Raw genomic sequence first — 22,447 nt, 5'->3', positions numbered from 1 at the left:
ATATACTGGAGCAGTCAGCATTTACAATCTTGTAATGACGCTTGATTTATGAGGGTTTGATGATATGGAACAGTTGGTCTCGTCGGTAAATCATTTTTATCACTTTTTTTCTTTTTCTTTTTTTCTTTCTTTTTAGAAAATTGCCACAGTTATGTGGACCAGTTACATAAAAAGTAGATGGCAAGAGTTGTTGGTTCAATAGAAATAGGGCCGACGGACAGCAGAAAATAATTCAACAAAATTGGATGAGGTTACATGTATCAACTTTACTAGTGTAAAAGCTCACTGCGTAACTCACATATAGTCACGAGAGAAGATAACGCTACATTCACGAACACCTCCGGAGGGGCGGACATAGTAGGGGACACTTGTAAAATTGAGGAGGGTTTGTTGGAGGATATCGAATTTCATAATAATGTGGAACTGAATTGTTGTGACACTGCATATGCCGATGATTGGACCAATGTTGAACAAAAAAGGCACACAAAAATAGCAGCTGTATGTTGTGCACATACATTATTAAGAAACGGATACCTTCTCTAACCCACATAGGTTAGCTCATTGTACATGAAACTGCTCCAGCCATTTGTGTGTGTGTCTAGAGAAACTTTGCAGTGACAAATATAGTGATTTAGATTAAAGTAACTCACCTCTTCAAGAGGAGAGCATGTGAGGAAATATTCTTACAGCCTACACACAATAATTTGCGTTTTTCTCCATCAGAGACATGGAACCAAGGCATGTGTTAAGTTGCCAGGCCGATAAGGCACTTGGTTCTGACTGACCGTATAGGAGCCCCTTTCTATTTATCAACACTGGAGGGCAGAGTAACTTCAAGTGGAAGAGAGTGCTCATTTTGGTTTGCTATGAGGAATATTACAGGACAGCATTTAAATACCACGCTAGAGATAGCTTGTGCATATACACATCTTGTAGTTTGTTCTGCAAGTGAGGGGTAAGTCCCCCAATATCCAATTTTTGTTTCTAGTCATCACTGTTTTGCTCTTTAGATCTGAAAAGGTGACACCTATATTGCATCTTGGAAAAAAATAAACATGCAATTCCCCTACCGCCTCCGTGGACTTCAGATATATTGTCCATGAGTGTGGACCTTCAAAATCATTGGGTGTACTTGAAATGTTGGGGTTATTAGGGTGAGAAAACTTGCTAGATTCTTCTAGTCCATCCTGAAGTGTTTGTGAACGCAGCCTAAGTGCAGACAAACTATAAAGTTCTGGGATGAACTGAAATCGCTCTAGAGTTTCTAGGAGAGGGGCTCTAAGATCTGTGCTGTCACCGAACAACTCCGTAGATTCCCAGTGATTAATGTGCAAAGCTGTCCACACTGAATATCCCATCTTGCACAAGAATGATCTAACGATTAGCCTCAGGAACAGATATTTGGACTCTAAAGTTTGTATTGTCTTTTTTTCTGATATACCACTTGTGGGGGTCCTGTCTAAAGCTCTTGGAGTGAGACAAGATTTCTCTGTCCTAGTTTTTCGAAAACCAAAAATTTGTCTTCCTTCACGGTGATGGCGGCCAGTTTGAATTTCCAATATAGGTACATGTAAGGTAATTTGTTGAAACTCTACACAGTGACCTCTGGTTTTCATTCTTGATTTGGTGAGAATTATATAGTTAAAAGTTTCATTAAGGAAAATTTGATTAAAATTTTATAATGTCTGTCACTTCCGTGATCGCTTGTGCGTTCCAAACCTGTTCATGCAATTCCACCGCGTGAAAACCACACATCATCAGGTCACTGACTGTGTAAGCGAAAAGATAGACGGTGATGTGCGGTGTTAGCGTACACGCGTACGCGTAGACTTTGAGCCCCCAAGTGGCTGCGATGCGACGATAATTGAGACTACGTAATTTTCAAAACAAAAATATATTTATTACTTTCACATCCTCAGATTTTATAAACATGACTGAAACATTTTTAAAACATCAAGTCTGCATCCAGAATGTAAATAAAAGCATCGATGCAGTGCGTAAATGGACGGCAAACTCCATTGTATTCTAATTAGGGCAGTGTAAAGCCTTTATCAATCCAGTTACTGAAGCTTGGAATAGCGAGTACTCTTTGTTCATTTAGTAATTTTAGGCAGCGAAAAACTCATCTCAACGCAGTCGAACACAGCTGTAGTGGCAGGTGTTCTACGACGAAACGCTCGAACATCATACGATTACATTTAAGAACGAGATCAGACTTACATTCTCAGTCACACTTTACCAGTGTCTATGCCATTCCGATGGTCGGAAGGTTCTTCCAGCAAGTATATAATCTAGATTTTCCTGTGGGCATCATACGATACTTGAAAGATTCGCTGGTTCTAGCATCAAAGTTACAGAATCTAAATGTTTCTTGATGATGTGAAATTCTGGAACACATTTCTGATTGTCAAATCGTCAAGCATTAATCTCGTATGCCCAGATGAAAAGAACTCAGCAATATTAATGGTCGGTCTTAAAAATTTTAAATATTTCTTCATACTATATAATATATATATATATATATATATATATATATATATATATATATATATATATATATATATATATATATATATATATATATATATATATATATTATCGCTTTTATTTTATGGTGCACCATTGATGACCTCATGAGCAAAATAAAATTTTCCAATTTTGGCATCACAGTTTTCTAGGTCAGGGAAACTAAATTTAACATAACAGGAGGAACAATGCATCAATTTGATGAATCGTTGTATTCAAAATATGATTCCTGATTGGCCCTTTACAACGAAGTAGCCTTAAAAGCTTGCAAATGAAAGTACATTCGCCGCATAAAAATAAAGCAAAACTTTTAAACACACCATATCATCGTGCGCGACTGTACCGATTATTTTGTTATGGCGTTCTTTCCAGCCCAGATATCCGTGAACCTTTACTCTGTGTTGCGTACCCGTCTGTACACGTCTGTCCCTGTCGCCACACTCTTTCGACCTCTATCGCGATCGGCATCTGTCGTTCTCAAAGTTTGTTTTTGAATACACATCTTCTGACGTAACGCCATGCGTTTACCCCCCTCTCTCTCTCTCTCTCTCTCTCTCTCTCTCTCTCTCTCTCTCTCTCTCTCTCTCTCTCTCTCTCTCTCTCTCTCTCTCTCTCTCTCTCTCTCTCTCGTTTGTTTTCTTTCTGCTTCCAGCCTCCTCAGCTGTCGTCGGATGTTCGTTCTCCCCAGAACAAAACATCTTTCTGTAAATCTATCTCCTAAGACGTCTCACATATTTAACATTGAGAACGCTAAAGCTGCTTCCTGCATGTGATCTTAACATTCCAAGTTTCCTATATTAAAAATTTAGCACGTTTGCGGTTGTTATAGCTTTCATGTCCTGTAGAAAGAAACTGCCTTCCTGGTCGATTTTCGTGTCAGGGTCACGAAAGATTGCTCATCTACCGTTTTGCTTGATAGTAAACTCCGATGTTTAATTCGGAATGATACGGTACTTTCTTGAGTTCTAACTGGTATGATATTTGTTTTCCCAGGATGCATTTATGAATTGGTAAAAAGTCTCCACGCAGCCTTCTTGCTGGTTTGTCTGTACGCTACCCGGTAGTATTTGCCTGGCCAGGCGAACTGCCTCCGCCGCCGACACCTTTCTGGCCTTCACCATGTAGCAAGCCGCCATAGTTCCCGTCGTACCGTGTCCTGTGTCGCCGTGCATAGCGACAGCCTAGAGAAACGAAAGGTGGAAAGTAAATCTGTTATTGCTTTCAGTGAATATTTTGGTTTTTTCTTGCAACATTTAAGGAAAGAAAAACGATTCGGAAAGTCGTATAAATGAGCAAGACAGTTGCCGATTGACTGCGCATCCGCCGGCGTTATTTAGTCATTCGAACACAGTCACTATTGTGTTGTTTTCCTTGTTTCATAATTGTAGAAAGAGCTTATAATATGAAATGATTATTTTTCATTATTCTTTTTTTATTCTACCCAAGCTTTGAACAATGATTTGCAAGTTACTTTTGACAGTTGTATTAGTTGAGTGTTTCGAACAAAGTTGTTTGGTTTGGTTTTGGTGTGGGTTGTTGTTATTTTTTGTGGGGGGGAGTTTTGGTTTTTTGGTTTGGTTTGGTTTGGTGTCTGCTATGTAACCTCACTTTGCGGTAGGGATGTAACATTCATCATACAATGAAAACGACGAAAATTCTTTTCGAAAGTGATAATATTGGTGAGTGGATGTAGAACTTAAGGCGTGATGTACATGAGAGAGAGAGAGAGAGAGAGAGAGAGAGAGAGAGAGAGAGAGAGAGAGAGAGAGAGAGAGAGAGAGAGAGTTTTCAGGTATATGACATGTCATAACAATGTGAGCTTTCTACAAGAAACAAAATATTCAACTTGCACACCTCGCCCTTTGAATTAGCGTCGTCAACCATCCTCATACACGTCAACACCTGATCCAGAGTGGGTGCCTCTCCGATAGGTATCCGATGGCACTGCAGATCGTTGCAGGCTTCGCTGACAGGGCTGCTGGCTGCCGTCAGGGTTATCAAATGTTTAATTCCAGCACTCAACAAACATTGGCGTTGATGTACTGTCTCTGGCACCCCGCAGACAGCGAGATTCTGAACGTCTATCCATGTGAACTCAGGCGGCGCTTCGCACGTGAACGGGGTGAAGATTCCTTCTCTGTTCGGTAAACAACTCCAACCAGTTTCTTCAGCAGCTGGAATCTGCGGTTTCGACAAAAGAAAATAGTAAGAATCACAAATCAAGTGTCAGATAATAAAAGATTTACGCCAACGCACCTAAGGTCAGACGTTTAAATACAACCCCTGGTTTGTCGCCGCGATTCATTCAATGGTCGCATGTATAGGGTCATAGCTTGTGAAAGGTATTGAAGCGGTAGCGTGCCTGCAAAGGGCAGGGCTTTGCCAGTCGGGTCACGCTTATGCGTTGTCCTCCCTTTTCAACTTTTCGACGAGAAAAACCACAAACAAACACGAATCAGTCTGCGGGCACGGCGTCAAGCACAGTCCATAGTCATGAAACGTGTTTCACAGCCTAAATATAATTCTGCAACACTGAGTCCTTATTCGCAGGTCGGAGATTTTACCTTCGCCAAGTTGGCTGATGGACGAACTCAGTGATTCAAAATTTTTACCAAAAACAAACGATAGCTCTATTTCTTTAATCGATGACTTGAATCCAGTTGGAAATATATCAAACACCGAAATCATGAACACAAAAATGCCGAAAGGGACTCAATAATTCCGAGAAGTGTTACTGTGGTAACAGTCCTGCTGGAAACACATCTAACATTGAACATTTTCTTTTAACAGACCTCGATTTGCTAAATTAGTCAGCTAATTCCGATTGGAGTTTACAAATATACTTTTTACTTCACCAGATCAGGGAAGCTTAAAACTTGTACTCAGAAGCGTCTCGGAGGGTAATGTACGGGTCAAGCACGGCAAAGCAATCTACAGAAAAACTGGTTCGACCGTCTCATCAGCTATCTTTTTTATAACTTCAACTTCATTGTCATAACACTTGTCACGCCTCTAGGAGGGTGGGCAATGGCTGTTACATACAAAAAGTGATTAAAATGAGACAGAATAGATAACAAAACACAGGCAGAACCATAATATATTACTGTGTCTATATAGCAAAAAGAACAAAACAAACTTGCGGATACAGAGAGCTCTCGAGTAGGAAAAAAAATTGTAAACCCTGGAGAACTCATATTATGAGTGGATAAAGCGAGTGCGGAAAAATCCCGGGGAATCAGTACGAGGAGGTACGCAGGGATTCAACAATATAGAGATCCACAAGAAGCTAGACTGACACGTGGAGAGGTTTACTGGCTTGGTATCAAGTCCGATTACGCGCCCAGCAGTATCGTTCTGTCCATTCTCACAAAATTCTCCCTTTCAAAGGCAAATAACAATCTAATAGTACTGATTTACTAAGATGGTCGTTCATTGGGCATAGATTGAAATATATTTGCATACAATGCTAAAGTCTCAAAATTACATCGAACGATTTGTCCTTATATTATTGAAGCTGATTTTGTAATAGTTCTTCATAAGTTCAATCGTTCCTCAAGACTATACTTTCTATTTAAAGGGAAGACATCTCTCGTAAGATCAAAGTTTGTTAAATCACATGGTTGCAGAGCGCGACCAGTAGCTGCTATGCTATCCCAGACAATCATTACATGAAGAACGGCCCTTGACCTCTGCTGATACTGGAGTCTGTTTTAATAAGTTCAAGGTGGTTAACTTATGAGTATAACTAATAAGAGTCCATGAATATCAATAAAAGTGTCCGTAAATATCAATACAAAAGTACATAATTCTTGCCTTGTAACAAAACACCACTTGAGTGAAAACAGAGTAAGATCAATGGGCTCTTTAAGGACTCACAGAAATGTTCACAAAGGTTTTTTAGTACTGCCGACTACCCGAAAATTCAATTCTCACTCTGGGGAGCTTTGTCGTTTCACTATATGAAAAATATTCATTCCTTTGGTATGGTACAATTTGTATGACTGCATCGATGTAACACGGGCAGCGAAGTGGTAGCTTTTAACTTTTGCTCGTATGTCGTACTTCTGTTCCGGGTACCATCTATGTATTCTCTTTCACGATCATACAAGATAGGGTTTACCATAGACACTATGGGTTTACGAAACAACTGCTTGGGTAGGAGAAACAAACCACTGACATTTTCATGTTAACTCACCGTGCTGACTCTATTTCGTGAATGTTCGGTGACACGACACAGAAAACGTAATTTCATGCACTGCTTTTCGGTCGACACAAATTATGTACCAACAAAAACTATGTACCACCAAAAACGTGCAGGATTTCGAGAACCTGAAAAATGAGTCCCTGGGGAATTACAGAATTGAACTTGAGGTCCTATCTCTCTACGTCTTTAAGCATTTATAAACTTTCAAGTTATCGTCCAATTTTACTCCTATAGGTTCTAAATTACGACAAGTTAGCAACACAAACTGTATTGCCATGTCCACCCAACGCTGACCCAGAGTTACGTGAAAACATGGACAAATTCAAATTCAAATTGTCATTTTGATCGTGCCCTCATTAAAACTCAGGTGCTTTATGACATGAGGGCTGCCTAAACTAAATTGCTTGCAGTGTTGGCCCCAAGTAATACAGAAGGGTCGTTTTGTCACATGGCTTTCACGGAGTACGCATGTATGTATCCAGATTCTATATGAAGCAGCTGTATACTAGCATTAGCAGCAGTATTCTGGAATACATCAGAATTATTATTTATATATTTAGATTTATCCGTACATTTTTACAAGAGTAATACCAAGTGCAAAAAAACGGAATTAGTTTGGAAATGGAATCATCAAATTTGTTTTAATTATAAAGCCGTATGAACCGTACACCTCGGAAACTTTCTCGGTTAACGATGACAAATTGGTCAAAAATATCTTACCGTTCAAACTGAGTCAGTCATCTCTCTTGCACACACTAAATCAAATCAAATAAGCTTTTTATGTGCTGTTTTATTCGCATTCCGATTTGACCTGTTAAAATCGCATTTTGGTACTTTGGCTTTTGATAAACAGGTCGTCACTAGTGTCGGTTGGTTGGAAACGTACTTTCAAACCGCATACGGACAGTGACGCCGATGTGGATTCACATTCACAGAAAGGGCTCGGGGAATCTCTGGTACCTAGCAGACGTTAAAGCCGCCAAGCCAAGGTGGTACTCACGTCACAGGTTGTATCCACAGTCCCTCCATGGTGGATAGAGGGACTGTGTTGTATCCAACACTCGGACAATGCATGAGCAGTGTTAATTCAGCTCATGGTTGCTTTTGAGAACGGTCAGTCTGAGAAACAGCGAATCCGCAGTTTTCAATTTGGTGAGATTTATATCATGCAATAATCAGCATTATTTGAGATTATGGCGGATATTGAGAATGCGTTTCGTGACCTAGAAAAGGCTCACTAAAATAGAGATACGACTTTGTCCCGTTAAACGAAAGAGAATTTTGAACAGCTTCGATGAATGCGACAGTAAACAACTCCAAAATGCGAACCAAAACTAGCAAAATGGTCGGAAATGAAGTCTGGTGATACTAAACTGAGAGTTGTCATTATTGAAAGTATGTTTAAAGAGAATTTGTCTATCGCCATTTTGTGCACTGAGAAGCTTTTCTCTGTACTGTAGGCCTTTCGTGTAAATTGTATACCATTAATTATTTCTTATGACCTGGTTATTTATAGAAAGATAAGCATCACTAGACGTTTTGTATTCGAAACTTTAAAGGGCAAATTTTTCATTTACATCTTGTTAAGACAATTAACACGATTGGAACTAATTTGGGATAATTGGATATCATGTTAATGTTTGTTTAATCAGCAAATGTAAGCTCATTTACTTTTCCTCTTTGCAATTCACTTGTTTTTATGAGTAATTTGTAATATCTCAACTTTCAGCTAAATGACACCTATCACATTTTGATAAATTTGAATAATTAAAAGACCCAATTATCCCAAATTACTTCCAATCGTGTTACATATGAAAATATTCCTGTACACAATGCAATTTCTAAAACCAGAAATGGGGTTCTCCATTAAGCCTAAAGGTGGTGGTGGTACTCTTCTTTTAAAATTCCACTTGCAGTAATTTTAGACTTATTCCAGTATTTTTAAATCTGTCTGCAAAATTCAGTGGCTTTTTCTACTCCAAAAATCATGATGGCCACCATTTAAAAAAAAACTAACACTATGGAAGCTTTCTGTGCGCTAACAGCTTTTAAAGTGGGCCCGCCCAAGGGGTAGACCAAAACAATATTGTAACACTTTGAGAGTCCGCATATCTGTCCCCATGACCTTGTCAAATCACAGTAACACGATTGGAACTAATTGTGGGAGAAGAGGATATTGTAGTAATGTCGGTTTAATCAGCAAATTTAAGCTCATCTACTTTTCTTGCAACTCACTTGTTTATATGGGTAATTTGTAATATTGTAACTTTCAGCTATAGGGCACCTAACGCTTTTGATGAGCATAAATTTATGTACAGGAGCGCGCACGAGATAATTAAGTTAAGCGATTCGAAGGCGAGAAAGCTGGCCTTTAAAATCAAATTTAGATTCGGCTTCTTCGCAAAAGGTTCCATTAAGTATTTTAGCTTACATCTACTATATGTAATGAAAGGAGGTATACCACTTTGAAAAAAAAGGATATTAAAAACTGCTATCAAAATGTCCACAAACTTGCTTAGTCGGATTTTTTCCATGGTTGTTTTACCGAATTCGACGGAATTACATTTAAGATCCAAACGTGGTAACCCGAGTGAAACCTGATGGGTTCTGTACAAGGCTGGCAGCGCTTTCGGAATAGGTGTTTTGGACCATAAAAATCTAACGATTCGTTTCTGATCTTAAGTTGTCGAGTAGATCCTTTGAGACCTTCATACAGACCGCATTCTTGTTTGTTTTAGCATCGAAAAAATAGAATTTTCTTCTCACGTAGCGACGCATGCAGGCAAGAGTAGACAATTTGAATTATTGCACAAAGTACAGCTGCGCCTATTTGTCTCGCTAGCATACTGTCAATTAGAATATCGGCGCGGTCATCTTTTAGTTGATTGTATAAGATAAAATCTTCAAGGTTTTGTTCGAAAAAAAATCATGAGTAAAAATTATAAAACTTTCATTAATGTGGTATTATTTTCTGAGAAAGTTGAACTGACAGTATGGCATGAATTGGCTACACAGGTGTACGCAGACGAGCTGACGCATTATATGACCCTGAGGACACGGACCAAATTTCGAACAGATCGCATTAAAATATCAATACTGCTAAAGAAAAACTTGAGAGGGACATTGAAAGAGAGTTGCGTCTTCGATTTCCACCAAAAGCAGCTGTCCGAATCCGCTGAACCAGCAGACGGGTCTTAAAAATGATTCTTAAAACTTCATCCAATAGAAACCCTGGACCCTTATGTACCTCGCAGTGACAGCGTAATTGGCAGCTCCGAGGGGCTACGCTGCGCAAATCCCCCGAGTGCGCAATTGATAGATGGTGTTGTTTTGCAAGAATGTGTGCGCGAAGTGACAGTCTTCACATGCATAAACAAAATCTGCGCATGTTTCGACAAGTTCAGAGCGCAACAAAGGGAGAAAATCTACCAAAGCAAATGCGTTTATAGTGACTTTTGCAAAGCTGTAAACAGAGACGCGCCGATTGCAAGAACGTAGAATGGCCAGATAATGCGGTTAAAGTTGATAACTTAAAGTATCTTTGACGTGCAGCCATCCTCGGGTCTATTCAGATCCTAACACGATTAGAACTAATTTGGGATAATTGCATTTTCATATTTTTCAAATTTCTCAAAAGTGTTAGGTGTTCTATAGCTGAATGTTGCAATATTACAAATTACTCATAAAAACAAGTGTGTAGCTTAAAAAGAAAAGCAGATGAGCTTACATTTGTAGATTAAATTGACATTACTTTACCATTCAATTATCCCAAATTAGTTCCAATGGTGTTTCCTAATAAGATAGTTCGCTCCCCGACAGTGAAAGATTTAAACTTTCGCTCAAACTTCTCTCATGCAAATTTTCAACTATTCTCTTTCAAAACCAAGAGTTAAACTCGGGGGTCACATCGCAAATTTTGGTACGAGAGAATACCTAATATTTACAGATATTTGAAATTTAAAATGGTCGCAATCCCTGTGTTATCTCCATGGGAAAGATAAAATTCCCGATTTTCTCAAATGCAAGCCGATAACTACCATATTTACTCCATAAGTTTCAAAACGAGCCCCATAGGCTAAAATAATATTGTAAAAGTTTGAGAGTCCGAATATCTGTCCCCGAGCCGCATTCTACCTTATTTGTTCAACACCTAAACTCTCACATCCAGTGAAATTATACCATGGTCATGCAATGCCCTTGTCGTTTGAATATCATTATGTTGCATTTGTCACACGGCAAAATATTTCAGGGAACTCTTCCCTTTTGGGAAATGCAGTACACTCTCCGACATTGAATGCACAACGTGTGCATTGGTGAACACATTTCAAAGGCAAGCGATGTGTCTGTTTCAGTTCCTACACTAGCCAGATACACACTGAAATCAAGCGAATACTTGGATCACGCTGTTCCGTTCACCACAGGTACATTCGGTTTGGTCGAATACAAACAACTGTTCGGTTCCAATATCATAATGCATCTATGCGGTTGTTTCAAACTACGTTAGGTGTCCTCCGTTTGTAGACGATTAATGTTGTCAATGCGAGGGCGTGTTTTAACTTAATTCACCTGACCAACAATTGCCGTCGACAGCGTCCATACTTCTTTAAACAACGGACTGGAAATCAAAAGGTGGGCGACTTGACGGTGGCCTCAGATTTTTCGAGCATTATTAGAAACAAAAACACTCACACTGTTATACAATTAAAGCTACTGTCTCTTGAACCTTGCAGCCTTCAAGTTGCCCAGACTTTCTTGGGCAACTTCTCCAGTCTGAGCATATCCCTGTCACAGCACTTAAAGTATATTCAGAATCTTGCATCTCTTTGTCAACGTATCGTTCAGGTCGAGCAACTGCCTCTGAACTGATTCAGGGGATGATTGAGTCGATAATTGTTCGATAATTACGCCCTTTCAATCTTGGAATGATAATGGCTAAAAGCCTAGCGCAGTTAGAATGCGCGTCAGAATCCTCCAAGCGATCGAACGATGGAGGAAAACACAGAGAGCGATTGGCCCGCGAAAACAACTTGCCGACGAATGAGAAAGGGCGTTACACTACGCTGAAATCGGACGACTTTCTGGACGCCGTGGGATACATATAATCAACGCTGAAACAAACAATAGCATCTTACACACTGGAAAGCCATACTAATAATATCATTGCCTTGGAGTGACCGCGCTACCACGCGCCAAGATGGACACCTCGGTGGATAAGAGTCAAGAAACAACGCCGACGCAGGTAAAACTATTTTCTTCCAACAAAATACTTTCTAACGCAATACAAACAGCCCCTAAAATTACAAGTTTGTATTCCTCTGTTCAAAAAAAGATCATCAAAATTTTAAATTACTAATAATTTAGTGAATGTAGTTCGAAAAGCCTCTAGAATTTGTACGCGAAGGCAGGGGAACCGAAGATGTTACAGAGTGGCAGTAAATACTTTGGGGGTCTGTACATCCATTGATCTGTTGACGATAAACAGGTTTTCGAGCGCCTGAATATTCCACTAAACGAAATGCAAAAACACTCTGTGTGCACACATTGGGTTCACAATGAAGCTATGTCGTAACTGGAAACCTTTTTATAGTAGCTTTCAGAATAAACGAGCGAACACGGCGCGACCTACTTTAAAAACAAACAGCACATCGCAGTTGGGAACTTCCTAACCTTCGCGCATCCCTTGCAATAAAATATCATAGATTTGACTGACTTTGAATATAAACTTGCAGGTTTAAATGAGGTCAGAACTACCGGGGCTTTTTTATGTTGTCAAAAAGTCGCTTGCGGTTCTGCTCAGACAGTCCTGAAGTATTTGCTTTCAGCATACTGTTGACTTACGATTCAAAAACACTGGATATTTACTGCTAAATTTCCTTTTTTCCTCTCCGCGGTCATTGGTTGAAATTTCAAAGCAATAAATACCCAATGTGCGTTCAGTCGTACAATTTCGGCCACTCTTGAAGAAATCGAAAATGTCGTCTCGCCACAGGTACGCGCATACGCGCATACACACGTACGTATTACAACCGTCTGCGCACCGAGTATCGCTCACAAATGGTCAGAACATATACACACGCATTTGTTAATAAGATACATAGATACGTAGATAAACATGAGCACATAATTATCAGTATAGGCGAGAGGAAATATCATCGAATTTGTAATTCTTTATACCACCCACTTTCACAATGATGACGGAAAAGTGTCCTGACAATCAAACACGTTCCTCTCTACCAAATACGAAACACATCAAGTTTTTCTGCAGCTGTTCAAATTAATTTACAAAAGCCATTCGATCTCAAAGGAATTATGGCAGAGCTGGCATTAGTCCCTGGCCTAAATACCTGACCATTCACCTGAGTAACTCAAAAAAAAATCGCAGCCGATTTGCTTGTACTTGTTGAGTGTACGCAGAGTCTCACACAAAAGAAGTGTGTTTTTTACGAGGTCCCCACAGGATACCTTTTATCTGAAGTCTTTCAAACGGATGAAGTAAATTTGATGGGCATAAAGCGTTGTCGAACCGTGCTGCGTGCGTTGGGATAGAACATGCTGACCACTCCAGCAGGTCAAATGCTCTATAGCTCGGATATAAGTGGAAAACATACTTATTCTCTTCAGACAGGACATGTTGCCGAAATTTGATAGCCAGGAAGCACATTGGCACGGCTACCGGGTAAAGTCGTGATTTGGGCACCCGTCGTAATATATGAATTGAGAAAAAGTTCAAATCTTGGTTTGGGTCATTTAAATGTTCAAAAAAGTAGTACGCACGGAGAATATACATATTTTTCCAGGTGCGTGATATTAACAACAGTACGGTGAACTGGTCAAAGCTTGCACGTGTAAATTGTTGAAGGATACAGCGGACGTCGCGTGTCTTGGTTCTAGCTTGGCATTAATTTCTCATTAAAAGTCACTTTTAAAGCGCCAAGTCGCTGTCTGATGTTTATCAATGTTGTATGATATGAAAGCGTGTTTAAATTGTTTCGGAAACTCGAAACATGCTACAAGAGCGGTCCGACGAAATTACCCACCCTGTTTTCAAGAACAAACGATTGCAAAATTTATGATGTGCTCAGAACCAACGGAAGCTTTACCCTTCCATCCCCTCTGCCCTTTGTAGAGGTCCAACTTTGCCTTGAGAAACAATGTGATCGGGCCAAACCATGGCGGTGAAAGGGTTAAAAACCTAAATATTACATGGAATACGGCTGTAAATTGCTGCAAACCATATCATATATATGGACATATCATAACTTCACAGCTGATTGTAAACGTTTCACTCTTTTCTGAAAATCATTCCACAAAAATAACCCTGCTCGCTAGGTTTACAGTACATAAGATATGGATAGGCTGGACACATATTGCCAAGGTGAGTCTGGGTAGTTCGTTCCACGATGTAAATGCGCCCCTCGTTACTATAAGACTGATGCTTTCGCTCAAACTTTGAAACAAAAAAACATATCTTCCCAAGCGTGATGAGAAATAAAAATCGAGAGTCAATGTAAAAAAATTGTAATGGAGAAACAAATTACAGAAAATCGTACCGATAATCTAAATTCAAAATGACCGCTATCCCTGTGATAACTCTGTGGAGACAAAATTAAATTTCTACAAGATGCGACATGAAAATTTTTACTTTTTCTACAAGTTTCAAAACAGTCCGCTCAGGTACCATGCTGGCAAAAGTATTGCACAAAATTCAGTATCTCAATAGCTGTCCCCAAGGCACGTTCTATATCAAATGACAAAATGAATGAGGTTTTGAAAAAAAATCTGTGTCAAAAGAAAATGAAACATTGATATTCTTAAAATTGATCATAAGCTCCTGTTATAGCTGTCTCCGTGTGATGTAATGGCGGCTAGGGAGAGCATTGGTGTGAAATGTACGACGCGTTGGTGTCTGTCGTCTGCTCCAATAACTATTGGCTCGCTAACATGGCGCCTCAGTTTTCGAAAGATGCCGGAAGTTACGTCATCGTTTTATTTTTTTAACGTTTTATCCGAGTCTGTACAAGGAGAGCGAAAAACACTTTTTAGTATTTCACACCACTCTTTCGGCGTGTTTCGAGATCGGAATATATCGCAGTCACAATTTCAAGAGGACGTGAGGGTTTTTTGTAGATGGATGAAAATATGTCATCCGTCTTTTTCCGTTCTCTGTTCGGCCTTTACGCATATGTATCGACCACACTTTCAGCACGTCTGAAGATCCCAAACACATACACAAGACTTCTCAAACATGGTTATTAATTATATTACTGCTAGCTTTGTCAATACCAGTGAATTTTGTCACGTCATACCCCCTGATTATTAGCCTACTGATAATGAATCCGAAGGAAATAGATCGAAATATGGACTCTGAATAAAAAATAAAATAAAATTTCAAAGTCATATCTTGTAGCTTGTTAGAACGAACGAAGACGAGTGCACGGCTATTATCAATGTCTTCACGTCAATCACTGATGATATATTCGTAGATGTGAAATATGAAAGCTACTCGTAGAGCCCAGAACGAGGCTGTGTTGTTCGGGTTAAAGGTTCAGACTTATATCGATTGATAATTAAGAATGTTTGCATCTGAGAAACGGGGACGACCGTTAAAAAGCTCACGGAAGTTTTCGAATTCAAGGTTGTTTCTTTGTGTAAAGATAGTGCTAACCGTTTACAAAGAATTCCAGTAAGCTTATTGTAAGGATGCATAACAAGGACTAGAAGCAGCGATGTTTAGTGAAAGTGATCTCGCCCGTTGACTTCAATAATAAATTAGGGTCGGATCGCATCGAATCGCAGATAATTTTTGGTACGTTTTCTGCGGACCTGCTTCGAACGATTTGAATATCACTGTTAGTGTATCGCGCTTACGAGGTTTATTTTTTGTCGGAAACCAACACTTAAAAATCATTAAACTCTACTCAAAACGCTCTACGCGTCACCTACAGACAACACGTTCCCGAGAGATATCGCCTATTAACGAACGTCTACCGAGCATCAGTCGAAGAATTCCGCAGCTTACCGTCTGGATGCAGCGCCGCTTAACTTGGCTGTACATTTCTTGGCTGTCATTAGGTCGCTTGAAGCCACGGGAGTCGAGGCACATATCCATTGTAGTAATATTCAGCGAGTATAAACGCCACCACATTCACTTGTCTATTTTTAAACGGCCTCGAGTTCTTTCATGACTGTACTGACCTGGAACCGACGACCCGTAGTTTACCCACAATGCACCTATACCTGCCCGTGTTTCTATTGTTGAAAACAAAAACACAAAAGCTCCCCACATCAGCTAAACATTTATGCAGGCGTGGGTTTACATTAACACTGACTTGTCAGCGAGGGAACGGCTCGCCACTAACCACATCTGTTCTCTTTTTCGCCCTATATCTTCCAACAGACGCCGAAAGGATCCCGACAGCTCAAAATGGTGAGTACACATTGCCGCGTCAGTGAGCTACCGATTCGAAAGTGTTTAACGCGCGACGTGCGCGACCCAGAAGGGGAACGCGTACCCATATAGGTCGCATTTAATTCCGAACTAAATCGGACTACGCCATTCAATCGTCATACGGGAAACTTCTACTATCATGTGAGCGCATTGTATACTCTCTACGGCAGAAAATTACACTGGTAAGGTTGCCAACGAGCTGAATAAGGTACATCGCAAATTTCGCAAATTCATCGATTTAAGCGCGTCGTTTTATACAGATGATGATAATTTTGTCGCCAGCCGAATTAGCATACTACAGTATGCCCCCATTTTGATGGTGAAAGATACAGCAGTGGACCCGACACGACTTTCTGCGGGGTTGGTGAAAGGGAGGGTTAAGTTTTGCAAAAAAGATCATCATAGAGTATGAGAATAACACATTATTTTGCATTTACAGGCGGACGTTGACGATATAAAAATGGAAGAAAAAGGGAACCACGAACCGACAACAACGGTGAGATCGGTGAGTAGATTTGAAATGTTCAAATATGTGCCACACCTATATTGTGAAATGCTGCGGTTTAAATATATATTCTCGTATGGGATGAACGGGTTCAACTAAGGTTCGTCGATGTGAACAACAAGCGTTGAATTCACATGCTTGCCCTGACAGTTAACTGCGCTGTGCAAACGAAGATCTTAATTCTTCGACCGTTTATGCAGTTAAATTCAGTGGCATGAATATTGAGACGCACTTTGGTTACGTAAGAATATCTGAAATTAAGAATCGTTTTGGGTCAGCCGTACAATCGATATCGATCGCAGTTTGGTCTGATAAGTTGATGCATTTGGTATGAGTAGCATACCTTCATATAGAAAAATCCGCATTCGGATTGCAAAGACGCAAGAAGACATGATAAAAACGAAGTGTCCCAAATTGGAGTGACCCCTTAATCTGCGCCTATTTGATACAGTCGGCCGTTGAGTTTGTGCACGCGTAACAGTTCAACTGTCTCCACGTCATTTGCATATGAGAGGACGAGTTCCAGGCCGAGATTCATGAGAGGGGGGAAAGTGCAAGTGGTAGAGGAGCCAGCGTAGAGTTGAATGAAGTATCAACGGAACTTTAAAAAGATTTGATTTCACCTTTTTGCGATATCCATTCACTACCACCATTCCATATTGTAAACGATTGTGACAACATTAAACAGTGACGGCCATTATTGAAAATACTTGCATCAGTAAAGCCAGATGCGGATTCATAACCACCTGTTTGATTTAAGTCGGAATGTTCCTCAACAACCGAACCAAAAACATGAGCATGTTCTGCCATCAGAGGCAGAGAAAATGCCGTCCAATCAAACAAGCTGGAAATTTGCGCACGCGATAGTTTGTGGCCCCGCATACGGATGGCGTCTGTGTTTTTAGACTCCCTCTTATCCAACTCATTGGAGGTAGAGGCGAGAGAGTCACTTCTACTGCCTATGCCCAAACTCATTTCTCGAGCAATTTACCAGGTTCAGAACAGCATAACTGTCAGCTCACAGTCGTCAAGCTGCTACTCTAGTCGTTTTTTGAGCGATGCAACACGTTCACCTTGCAGAGAATAACAACAATTCAATTCGCAAAGTAGGTATAGTTTACACAAATACAACGGATGGGTTGAGACAAAGGGGTGCTTACGACGAACTGCGCCATTGTAAACAACATGCAAATTGATTTGTTTGCCCATTCTTTCATCGCTCCAACTGCAAATTATCTTCGGCAATGATGGCATTGCGCAATCGATTTAAAAAATCAAGTAGACTGCAACTTTAATAATAAATGACATTAAACAAGAAGGCAGTTTTCTTGTTTAAGGGCGGTATACCAGTCGATTTAACCCGAGTTCCAGGTCATTTAACGTCTGATCCATTTTTAATAGTCAACACAGCAATAAGATTATTATAAACAATAGCACGTGTTCATGGTAAGCAAATGAAGGGGTTCTGCAAGACATTTACGTTTCCTTCTAATCATAACACGAAGCTGCACAGGGGACTCGTGCTTGTTGTTTATTTGTGTCTGTTTGTTGGTGTGTATGTGTTTGTGTTTGTTTATTTGTTATTTTTAATAAAATAACAGCGAAAAGCTGTTTTGTTAATATTTGTCAATAAAGAGCAGTTTGTTTGTTTATATATTTGTTTGTTTGTTGATACGTATTTCCGATGGTTAGGGTTAGGGTTAGGCTTGGGTTAGGGTTAGGGTTAGGGTTAGGCTTAAGTTAGGGTTAGGGTTAGGCTTAAGTTACGGTTAGGGATAGGGTTAGACTTATTCACTCCTTCTATATATGTCTAATATATAGAGGGAGTGAATAAGTCTAACCCTTACCCTAACCCTAACTTAAGCCTAACCCTAACCCTAACCCTAACTTAAGCCTAACCCTAACCCTAACCCTAACCCTAACCCAAGCCTAACCCTAACCCTAACCATCGGAAATACGTATCAACAAACAAACAAAAAAAAAAAAACAAACAAACAAACAAACAAATACATAAACAAACAAACTGCTCTTTATTGACAAATATTAACAAAACAGCTTTTCGCTGTTATTTTATTAAAAATAACAAATAAACAAACACAAACACATACACACAAACAAACAGACACAAATAAACAACAAGCACGAGTCCCCTGTGGAAGCTGCAGGTGAAAAACTCATATTAGTCATTCGAGCTTCGTGGGGGATGATCAACCCTCCCCGCCACCGGGGGGACGCATTGTTTTCACATTCCCGTTATATGTTAGATGGTGGTTTGCAGTGTGTACACAAACACTGATTTTTCTGACTTATTGAAGGAAAAATATCTGGCGTATGTTTATAAGGATGAATCACTGCACCGTTTTATGGTCGACCATATTGTCTCCATTCCTTTTTTCTGGCCAACAAGTGGTATGCGTCCACAATGTGCAGTCACTTGATAAATACATGAGGAAAGGCAAATGATTAGTACACTTTGAAAAGTTTGACATGTCAACCAAACTTGAAAATAATTTAGGGTGTTCAATTATTTGACACGAATATATGTTAATGAGATGTAAGATCGCATGATAATTTAGTACAGTTGTAATATAACATCATACATCCTACTTAAAACGAAGAAAAAAATTACTCCAAGCTGTCTACACTTTAGTCAAATGTACCGCGACGGCAAAGTATATCCAATTACCGAAATAGTGAGCATGGCTGCCAGTTTCATAAGGTCTTCATTTTGAAATTTAATCATATGTCCCTTTGTTATCTAGTAGAGTTTTGCAACTGTCTTCCGGGCAAGTATACGTTCAAATTCTCAACGAGTTGCCATTGTATCAGTCACTGACGACCGTTAACCTCGCTCCAGGCTAATCTTTGTAAAAGCGAAAACATGATAGCAATCTCACTGAGCAAGGGCTTGCTGGTTTTATCAGTAGGATGACGGTTTAACTATTTCCCGCCAAAATAGCAGCAGACGACAAACCCCACTCGTCGATGTTTAATTAAATGGATAGGATAGTCCATTTCTCCACGCAGCTGACAATGGTGGCCATGCCAACTGCATTAGCAAGTCAGAAGGACGACGCCATATTGTTGTTTGTCGCTTATAGATAATTTGGACATTGATATTATTATTATACTCTAGAACATTAACATGTCAAATATGTGTGACGTTAAACAGGCCAACATGTACTACATAGTGTAAATGTTGAATATGTGACCTTCGTGTTGAATTAGGCCACAGCTTAGTCATTTAATTTCAAAGGAAATTACATGCAGGGGAGAATTTAGTCGAATTCTGCGCAATAGCGTGGCGAGGGGCTTTTTGCGCCTGGGCAAAAGAGTGGTATTGTTTTTAATGAGTAATGCACAGGGTGCTAATTGAGAGCCCTGTGATGTTAGAGTACATTAACATTGAAGTCTTGTAGATAAGTAACACTCGATATATTTTAAGGGTTGGATCAGCAATTTTTCGAGTTTCATCATAACTTTGTGACAGAGCTTTCATCCCATTAAGGGAACAATTTACTCGATATACCTCCCGTTCAATTAAATCACGCAATGGGCTTAAGGGCAGAGCATCCTGGGTATGTTTTTCTCTATATGTTTTTATGATTTATCGAACAATCCGCTGAAAAAAAATATTGAATGGCCACATCAAATGGAAAATATGAGTCAAATCAAAAGGGGAAAAGTACAGGGTATTGCAAACAATATTCGATTAGCAGTTATGATCAATAAATGTCATGTATTAGTACTGAACATTTTTATTACAGGCCTTACCGATGTCGTGCGTGACTATTACTTTCCCCTCGCTATCTCTGTATAGTATTTCAAAAAACCCAGTCCATATCGGGGGGGGGGGGGGTTATCGTCCTTACCAAATAACTCGTAGTCCGTCTTTTACCTCATGAGCTGCTAACGAATTATTTGGTCAGGGCGATTAGCCCCGCGTAGATCATCTGTAGAGATGGGGATTAGGGAGGGTAATTAACAAATACGGACAGGTATAGATATGAAGTGTTTTCTTTGAAAAACTATACAGAGATAGCGAGGTATAATAGGCACACACAACATAGGTAAGGCTTGTATAATGAAAAACAAGTTGATGACATTTTGTCGATTATAACATATAGGCGACAATTGCTTGCAATGTCCTGTAAGGAAACAGAGCGACATACACCCTGAGAAACACGGAGCCTCGGAGGGGAGAAGCGCCTACGATTGAGGTGTTGTCGCTGATACCACCGTAGGCATCGTTCAGTTTCATTAGCCGTGTCGTCGTATTTTTCAACTCCTGTCACAATTTCACATTTTTTAAAGTTGTTTGTTTACTGATGCATGTCTTTCTACATTGATTTCTACTTAGTCGGACGAGGGCGGCACTTTCTACCAACGGCACAAGACAGTGATTTGGGTAAGTCAAGTTTATTATGTTGTATTGCGATTGTGACGCCCCACCTCGTGGCGAGCCAACGGTCAAATTTAGGATTCACCTCATGTCTGTTGGTGCCCTACTCGACCGAAAGGTGTGCAACTTCCCTCCCTCCTTACAGACCTTTATTCCAAGTCATTTGATACGTTCTACTACAAACGGCTTGATAATTTGACCCCTGTTAGGAAAGGGTGGCTGTTTTTCAAATGGACCGCACTGCGTAAAATCACTGGCGCGTTGAACAACATCTCACACGCTTGGGGTGACGCGTTGTTTGTTGGCAATTTTCGACGTGCAAACTTATTTTGAACAGGTTGGGCAGTTGCTTTTTTGGAAGCTTAAAAGAAAATAACAACATTTCATGATGAAGTATCACGGCAGACGTTTCACAGTTGGAAACAACGCAGATCGAATATTTAAAATATGAAAACTTTCATTTGCCTGCATGGGTTTGGACAAATATTCTCCCCTATCCAATCGCAATGGTTGTCGCTTACAAGCTTTATATCTCTGCTCCGAACGCACTTATCCCGTACAAATGTAATTTTGGTATTTTTCGAATAAACTTTAAACATAAAACCAAACAAAATTCTAGTGTTTATGCCCTATTTTACCAAACAAAAAACATGGAGCCGTCACGCTGCTATGTTTCTTCATAGACAGTCTCGCTTCTGATGTCTAGTTTCTTAAATCATTTTCGCCGCGACTTTTACTAAGTTTCGTACCACAAAGGTGCTTAACCGACGAAAGTGTTGTCAAAGTTTGCTGAAGACTTTTCCCGCCAAATGTATTTTGCGCGGGTTCAACCTGAAAATCGCTGAACAGCTTTTAGGCTGACATGTATACGTGTATCAGGTATCCGAATTTGATACACCATTCCCTTTCCCTTCCTCCTCCATGTACAAATCTTAGTATGAATGTCAAATTTGGCTTTGCACAAAATGGCTGCATGAATCATAATGAATCACTCTCGAAGCGCCAGCTTGCTTTAAATTTTTAGCTATTCCTCAGAACATCGTTTTTTAGCTCCATGCTCGGAAGTGTGCGATGAAAGACAGACAAAATTTATTTACACATTGTCCCGGACCATTGTTGGAACCGCCACGGTCCCTTAGACAAAGAGAAGCGCGGGATGGAATATTTTTCGCCCAGGACTGATTCACCTGCAGGCGATGTTGTGGCGATACTCCCAGTTACCAAACCGAAGAACCTGTTGACAAAATCAGATGCAATAATTCGGGTGACGATACAAAGGTCCGGACAATTAACATTCTAAAATTTGCATATTAGGGTCACGGTTGGGCTAATTAATCACTCCATTGAGAACGCCATGATTTG

General features: G+C 39.9%; 2 protein-coding genes across 2 annotated transcripts in view; one reads left to right on the top strand and one right to left on the bottom strand.

Annotated features, from left to right (window-relative positions):
• Positions 1-3,357: 3,357 nt before the first annotated feature.
• LOC139133144 (dual specificity protein phosphatase 23-like) lies at positions 3,358-15,951 on the bottom strand. Its single transcript, XM_070699565.1, has 3 exons — positions 15,750-15,951; positions 4,381-4,707; positions 3,358-3,707 (listed from the first exon to the last, which is right to left on the bottom strand). The coding sequence occupies exons 1-3, from the start codon at positions 15,873-15,875 to the stop codon at positions 3,492-3,494; spliced, it is 669 nt and encodes a 222-aa protein (XP_070555666.1). The 5' UTR covers positions 15,876-15,951; the 3' UTR covers positions 3,358-3,491.
• The window catches only part of LOC139133143 (ectonucleotide pyrophosphatase/phosphodiesterase family member 3-like), a 47,542-nt gene continuing 36,776 nt past the window's right edge, over positions 11,682-22,447 (top strand). The window contains exons 1-4 of the mRNA XM_070699564.1: positions 11,682-11,969; positions 16,128-16,157; positions 16,618-16,683; positions 21,044-21,091. Of these exons, the coding sequence (XP_070555665.1) occupies positions 11,925-11,969; positions 16,128-16,157; positions 16,618-16,683; positions 21,044-21,091 (189 nt within the window). The 5' untranslated portion in view covers positions 11,682-11,924. The remainder of the gene's footprint in view (positions 11,970-16,127; positions 16,158-16,617; positions 16,684-21,043; positions 21,092-22,447) is intronic.

This window comes from Ptychodera flava, chromosome 5 (genome assembly GCF_041260155.1).
Source record: "Ptychodera flava strain L36383 chromosome 5, AS_Pfla_20210202, whole genome shotgun sequence".
Taxonomy (NCBI): Eukaryota; Metazoa; Hemichordata; class Enteropneusta; family Ptychoderidae; genus Ptychodera; species Ptychodera flava.
The sequence above is the reverse complement of the archived record's forward strand: the minus strand, read 5'-3'. Positions and strand labels throughout refer to the sequence as shown.

Excerpts from the sequence above, each read along its gene's own strand:
- LOC139133144 (XM_070699565.1), bottom strand. The coding sequence starts at position 15,875 with ATGTGGTGGCGTTTATACTCGCTGAATATTACTACAATGGATATGTGC. Across the intron at positions 4,708-15,749 it reads AGCGGCGCTGCATCCAGACG|ATTCCAGCTGCTGAAGAAAC; the intron begins GTAAGCTGCGGA and ends TCGAAACCGCAG. Across the intron at positions 3,708-4,380 it reads ACGCTAATTCAAAGGGCGAG|GCTGTCGCTATGCACGGCGA; the intron begins GTGTGCAAGTTG and ends TCGTTTCTCTAG.